We start from the raw sequence: 7,029 nt of genomic DNA, 5'->3' as shown, positions 1-7,029 counted from the left end.
TCGATCAGTAAACAACTTTTGGCGCAATTTTTGTTATGATTGTTATATATTTCATGCTCTAGTTTAAATTTTTTGTCAAAAAAAATATTACAAATAATTTTAAAATTGACTATGTAATTATTATAGTAAAACAAAATTACCTTATATTTTCACAAAGATAGTTTTTCTGATGTTTAAAATACACACGTCATAAATTTGATTTTGAAGAAAAAAATTAATTTTTTTTATTCAATTTAATTAGTTTATCAATTGGGATAATTTTGGGTGTTTAGAGAAATGATTTTCCAACTAAATCACTAACCATGAATTTTGAATTGTTTGAAAAACATAATGTAAAATATTATCTAGCTAAATTACACAGGAATAAAACAAACAGCATAAACATTTTTATATATGTTTTGTTTCACTCTATTTGTAATTTATTCAAATTTGTTTGATGTGTATATCTTGCATTCATTTTTTTTATTCTTATCTTCATAAACTACAATGTCAATCAATCCCATAAACCAGTTAACTCATTCCGATCTTTCAATATTAGCAATCAAGAACAAAATATTCCATAAGCAAAGAGATATTCATCAATATGAATATGGCAAAACAACCAGAGAGAAGTCGTCGTTTGGTCCTTGTTCCCTGCCCATTTCAGGGCCACATAACTCCAATGCTTCAACTGGGCACTGTTCTTTACTCCAAAGGATTCTCCATAACTGTTGTTCACACCATTTACAACTCTCCTAATCCAAAGAACCACCCTGATATCATCTTCGTCCCCATTGCTGACGGCTTATCTGACCAAGATATCAGGTCATGGGACTTAGTGGGAAACGTAGCTGCCATCAATGAGAATTGCAAAGACATCTTCCAAAGATTCTTGCAGAAACTAAGCCCCGTGGAACAAGAACAGGTCTGCATAATATGTGATGAGATCATGTTCTTTGCTGAAGCTGTGGCAGACCATCTCAAGCTGCCAAGCTTAATCTTGCGCACCACAAGCGCTGCAACTTGTTTAGCTCGCTCTGCTCTAGTTAAGCTTAACGAACAAGGCCATGATCTCTCTCAAGGTATAATGAATATATATATATATATATATATATGAATATATAAAAGCAAAATTGGGACGAGACCGAATTTCTACATCTATTTGTATCCAATTATTTAGTAATTATGTGCTACAGGTTCTGTTTCTCGTGATCTTGTGCCAGAACTCCATCCCCTCAGATTTAAAGATCTGCCTTTTAGCTTAGCAGCAAGTTTTGGAAAGTTTGCTAAAGTAGTGAATAAGGGATACGGAAAAAGAACTTCTTCGGCCATCATTTGGAACACTATGAAATGCCTTGAAGAGTTAACTTTAGAGCAAATGCAACAACGATCTGAAGTACCAATCTTCCCAATAGGTCCTCTACACATGATAGTACCATTCAACATCTCAAGTAGCCTAATTACAGAGGACAGAACCTGCATTTCGTGGCTTGACAAACAACCCCATAAGTCAGTCATTTATGTGAGCAGCTCGGGCAGCATAGCAGCCTTGACTGAGAAAGAAGTAGCTGAAATCGCTTGGGGACTAGCCAACAGCAACCAACCCTTCTTATGGGTGGTTCGACCCGGTTCGATTCGCGGCTCGGATTGGATTGAGCTGTTGCCGAAAGGGTTCCAAGATTCTGTTGGAGATAAGGGATTCATTGTGAGATGGGCACCCCAGAGGGAAGTGTTGGCTCATCCTGCTGTTGGGGGATTTTGGAGCCATTGTGGTTGGAATTCAACTCTTGAAAGTATAGGTGAAGGAGTTCCAATGATATGCAAACCATGTTTCGGTGATCAAAGAGTGAATGCTAGGTATGCGAGTTATGTTTGGAAAATTGGATTGGAATTAGAGGAATTAGAGAGAGGAGAGATTGAGAGAGCTGTGAGAAGATTGATTTTGGAGAACGAAGGGAATGATATGAGGGAAAGAGTCAAAGAATTGAAGAAGAAATTTCAAGACCGTATAAGGCAAGGTAATTCTTCCTATGATTCGCTGAATGAACTTGTGAACTTCATTGTATCACTTTAGTTGAGTAAAAAAGGTCCAATGTCATATATTCCCACATTGCAATCTATTATTGTCACTTCGGTTTTTCCAAAATAAAATAATAGTGTAATGTTTCTCATGTAATGTTTTTCCTACGTAACATGTTCACTTTACTTGTTTGTAGAACAATTAATGCAATGTACGTTTATTCTTTGTTCAAGTTGTTTTTGGTCTACTAAATTAATTAGAGCAATTAAACAATTGAAATAGGACGAAAGAAAAAAAAAATAAATATATTTTTACGTGGTTCGATAGTTAAAATCTACATACGTCCACGAGTCAATTTTATTAAGGTATGCATTAAAGCTTTGAGATCAATTTTGATGAGCATTCTCTGTACAAGATTGTGTATGAGAACAAATGATTGAATCCAAGCTATTTATTGACACGATTACAAAGATATTCTTCCCTTAATTCTAGGCAAGTTATAACATAATATTCAAATTCAAATGAATATTTGAATAATACAAATTAAATGCATTATTTAAATAAAGATCCCATAAAAGTAGGATATTATACACGATTTAACCTAATCAGATATAATTTGGAATTTCCTAACAGCATGTCCGTGTATTTGTTTAACGCATATTCGAGCTAGTACGCTACTTCAACGCGCTTTCGAGATCACATGTAGCTTCGAGCTCATCGTTCTAGTTACTGTCACCTCCTTGCTTGATTAGTCTATTGAACTCATCTTTCAGAGGAAACTCCTGTTTTCGAGCATGCAACTCATGCTCGAGTGCTTCTGACATAGCACATTGGGACTTTATGATCATTTGTCTAAGTATCATGTTGAATACTTATTAATTAAGAGCTTGTCTCCTACAAGCCTACATTTCAAGGCTGTTTATTTATTCTCAAAATTTGGGTGTAACATTTTGCTCCCTCAAAAGTGTTGGTTTGAATCTTATGAGAATGAAACTTTTGAACTTCACTTTCGAGAAACATGTTGTAACGTCCTAATTTCCCTAATAAGACTTAGTGCCTTGATTTAGGGGTCAGAAGGACAATAATTGAATTATTATGTGATTATATGCATGATTACATAAATTATGTGAGTTATATTATTATATGATTGTATTGACATGTTTAGGTGTATTAAGCATGCATGTCTGATTCTTATTAGAAGAGCATTTTCGTAATTTTAACCCATTGATGGCATATTTGAATATGTATATATATATTTGTGTTTTATTGATTGAGACCACATTATTATGTGGATATATTTGAGTTATTTGGAACGAGACAATCCTAGGAACAAGTTAGCGGTTTAGTCATAATGGGGTCAAATACCCGACTCGGGGTGAGCCTAGGGGTATTTTGGTAATTTAGTACATTACTGGGGCTTATCGGGTAAAGGGAAATCATTTGGTGATTATTTGAGGATATTGGCAGTAATAGGAAGTTATGAGGCGTTAATAGAGATTAGCAAGAAATGTGGTAAATGACGAAATTTCCATTGAGGGCATTGAAGAGTAAGCTAATAAGCAAGGGGCACTTTAGACATTAACTTGCCTAAAACAATAATATACTCAGCCAAGGGGAATGTTTTAGAAACTGTTGACCCACGATTTGGCCAACTGACACAGAGTCAAAATATGAATGATATGGACGAATATAAAGAGAATAATATAATGACGAAAGTAAAGAAAACACAGCAATTTATAGTGGTTCGGCCCCAGGATCTGGTAATGACCTACGTCCACTTAGAATTATATTGATATGAAATGAGAAGTGTGATCTGAGAACTTGGGTTCAATGAGTTTCAGCACTTCACCTAAAGAAATACAAGTTTTCTAGGAGAAATTCTATCTCTCTATGAATTTTCAGCCAAAAGTCCACTTCCCTTGAGCTATATCTTGCTATTTATAGGCTCAAGGAGGGTTACAGAATATTGTTGCAGATATTATCCCCTGAATAGTGGGATATTCAGAAGATTGCATGAGATAAATTCGGGATTCACAAAGATCTTCCCACAAATGTTGCTTTGCCAGCGGAACCACCGACCAGACTGGTCGTGGCAAAGATAGGCTTGTCATGCTTCTGGTGTGTCTCCTGGTCGATACTCTAGCAGATGCTTCCAGGTATCAGCCACGTATCAAGAAATTATTCGCCACGTCACAAATGCTAATTTACCTGATAACATTTGCCCCCCATAGTTTATTTACTACGAACAGTAAATAAACTTTGAACGAATGACTCTTCGGTAACCCCTCCTGACGTGTCAGGACCCTTCGTGTGTTCTTGAAAAAAGCAAACCACTCCTGTCTAGTCATGGCTTTTCAGTTCCCCAGAAACACTTTTGATGGCCATCACGTTTCCCCATACTTCGAAAAAGGAAAATTAATGATCACGCCTTTTGAATATCAGAGACAAACTTATATAAGATCACCAGAGCCATTTCTTTCCTTTTCACGCACGCCACTACTTCGCCGAAAACCCTAAAATCCAGAGCTTTACCTTCTCCGGCGAACGTTCTCTTGTGCTTTCAAGACTCAGACGGTGGGCTCCTTGACTCCCGAAGCTCTCACTTCCACCTTCACGACCATTTTCCCTGGTAAGTTTCTTGAAACCTCATGCTTCTAATTTCTCGTGGTGCATGCTTTTTGATGGCGTACTGTTTGAGTCTCTTGGCCTCTAGTTTTTTAAGCGCCCGTAGATAGAATATTTTTGTAGGCAGAGTAGGCTTATGAGTTGGTTTAAAACCCAAAATCAGTGCTTTTTAGGACGTAAAATCGAAGTAGCATTTTGATTTTTAAGCCAGTTGAAAATAATTTTTCCCGCCCTAAGGGGAGTCGAAAAAGCTTTTCAGGAAAACTTTTCACTTTCACCCTCTGATCCGCTTTTTAAACTCTTTGCACAGAAAGACTTAGTTTCTTGTTAGAATGTTGTTGTATAAAGGCTTAGCTTTTATACTCGACCAGCATTATTCTAAAAGCCTTCTAGACTCCTCTGACCTCACCTCCCCATTCTTCTGTTTGTAGATTTTAATGCCAGATTTGTGGGGAGGTGAGAGACCCATCGACGACGACCTCCTCGCCCAGCTGCTCGAGGGAGAAGAACAACCAACCGATCGCATTCACCAGATACCTTTCTCACGAGCCTCTTCCAGACCACATCCTTCTCCTCCAATGGCCCGTTCAAAGTCTTCTGGCAAGAAAAGGCCCGAATCTGAAAGTAACCCTACTTCTCCTGCCCAGCCTGGCTTGCAGGCGGGGGCTCCCTCGACCAGTGTTCGAGAGATTTTGTTCCTGACCCTAATATCCAAACTAGGGCTCGTCCTCGTCATAGGAATCCGCCTGATGTCGAGTGGTACACTCCCCCGACCAGTTCGATGACCCCTCGGATGGTCGCCAACTGCTTCAGAAAATTCCCCCTTACGGGGGTAACCATTACACGTCCTACTGCGGACCAGAGGGCTAACCGTCCAGGAGGAGCGAACAGCGCCTGGTCCCGGTATCACATTGAAGCGGGGGCTTATCTCCCTCTTCATCCTTTCTTTGTAGGGGTGGCCAATTATTTCGGCGTCGCTCCCTTTCAAATAACCCCTAACGGATATAGGATGTTGGCTGCACTCTATGTCCTGTACAAACTTAACAAATGGCCAGAACCTTCACCTCATGAGGTTAACTACCTCTTCAACCTCAAGTCTAATCCTCAGCACAACGGGACGGGCTTTTTTCACTTCTGTCACCAGGAAACCGGCCGGACGTTCCTGAGTGGTACTACTCATGTCTCGAACGTGGGGCATTATAATAAGGATTACTTCTTTACTCCGAACATAGCCAGTAACAACTTGGCCTTCGCGAGAGGAGGTAAGAGCTTGTCTTTCGCTGGTCCATACTTTTCCCCAGAGTATATTCTTTCATTTTTTCTCAATTTTGACCTGTTTTTCAGGCCCTTGGTTACGTCCGACTCCAACACCAGACATGGTGTTGAGGTCCAATGCTCTGGCCAGGATGTCTGATGCAGCGAAAAGCGTCAAGGCCCTAATCCTTGAAAAGAACTTGAGGTCATCTGGCCTCCTGGCTCCTCGCCATGAAAATAGAGGGTCCATGGTGGACGAAGCCACTGCCGAGGGAGTTCCCGAGCAGCAACCTCCTATGCCTTCTCCCAGGAGGAGGCCTACAGGAGTTACGATCAGGGAACCCACGGGCAGCCCTTCTGCAGAAAGGCCTTCTGCTCCCCAAGGCAAGGGGAAAGAAAAAGCCACAGAGCCTGTAGTTGACTTGGGAGAGTCTTCTAATGACAATGGTAACGTTATTTTGCTTTTAAATGGTTTGCCAATTCCCTGTCATATGTTTGACGGGGACGGTAACTTTACATATGCTCCAAATCTAGGGCCAGACTTCTTCATGCCAGAAAATGAGTATATGATTAATAGAGTCAATAGTGTAGCGACCAGTAGTTGTAGCTCGGGTATTCACTTTATTATCTTCTTTCTGTTGTATTACTTACTTTCATCTTTTTCTTCCCTTACTAACCTCTTGTGTTTATTTTCATGCAGATATGTCGACTCCCAACATTTTTGACATGTACCAGGCCGAAGAGGAAGAGGAAGTCCCTCAACTTCAACGGAGGTCAAAGAAGCGAACTGGTGAAACCAGTCAAGGCCCTTCAGCCAAGAAGAGTCGACCAGAAGACCTTCCTCAGGGTACACCGACTGGGCAAAGTCCTGCGCCATCTGGGCGAACTCCTACCCCTCCTCCAGATCCTTCTGAACAGCAAAACACTCCTGTTCGGTCCAATCCACCAGCTGCGCCTGCTAGGGAGCAGCTTTCTCGCGAAGAGGCCCATGGGGCCAGGCTCGTGAGCCGTGCCATCCGATCTGCTAAGGACCAACTTGAACGCATAGGAAAAGGTGAGCGTGTTGGGACCGCCATGATCCAAGCTGAAGAGCTACCGGTCGACCAGATCCTGAACAGGGCTCTGAACGAGATCTCCAGCGTAAGTGTTTC

General features: G+C 40.5%; 1 protein-coding gene across 1 annotated transcript; it reads left to right on the top strand.

Moving 5' to 3' along the window:
• Nucleotides 1–467: 467 nt before the first annotated feature.
• LOC133789542 (UDP-glucose iridoid glucosyltransferase-like) lies at nucleotides 468–2,219 on the top strand. Its single transcript, XM_062227366.1, has 2 exons — nucleotides 468–1,061; nucleotides 1,176–2,219. The coding sequence occupies exons 1-2, from the start codon at nucleotides 584–586 to the stop codon at nucleotides 2,051–2,053; spliced, it is 1,356 nt and encodes a 451-aa protein (XP_062083350.1). The 5' UTR covers nucleotides 468–583; the 3' UTR covers nucleotides 2,054–2,219.
• The last annotated feature ends 4,810 nt before the right edge of the window (nucleotides 2,220–7,029 follow it).

Source organism: Humulus lupulus, chromosome 7, assembly GCF_963169125.1.
Source record: "Humulus lupulus chromosome 7, drHumLupu1.1, whole genome shotgun sequence".
Lineage (NCBI taxonomy): Eukaryota > Viridiplantae > Streptophyta > Magnoliopsida > Rosales > Cannabaceae > Humulus > Humulus lupulus.
The sequence above is the reverse complement of the archived record's forward strand: the minus strand, read 5'-3'. Positions and strand labels throughout refer to the sequence as shown.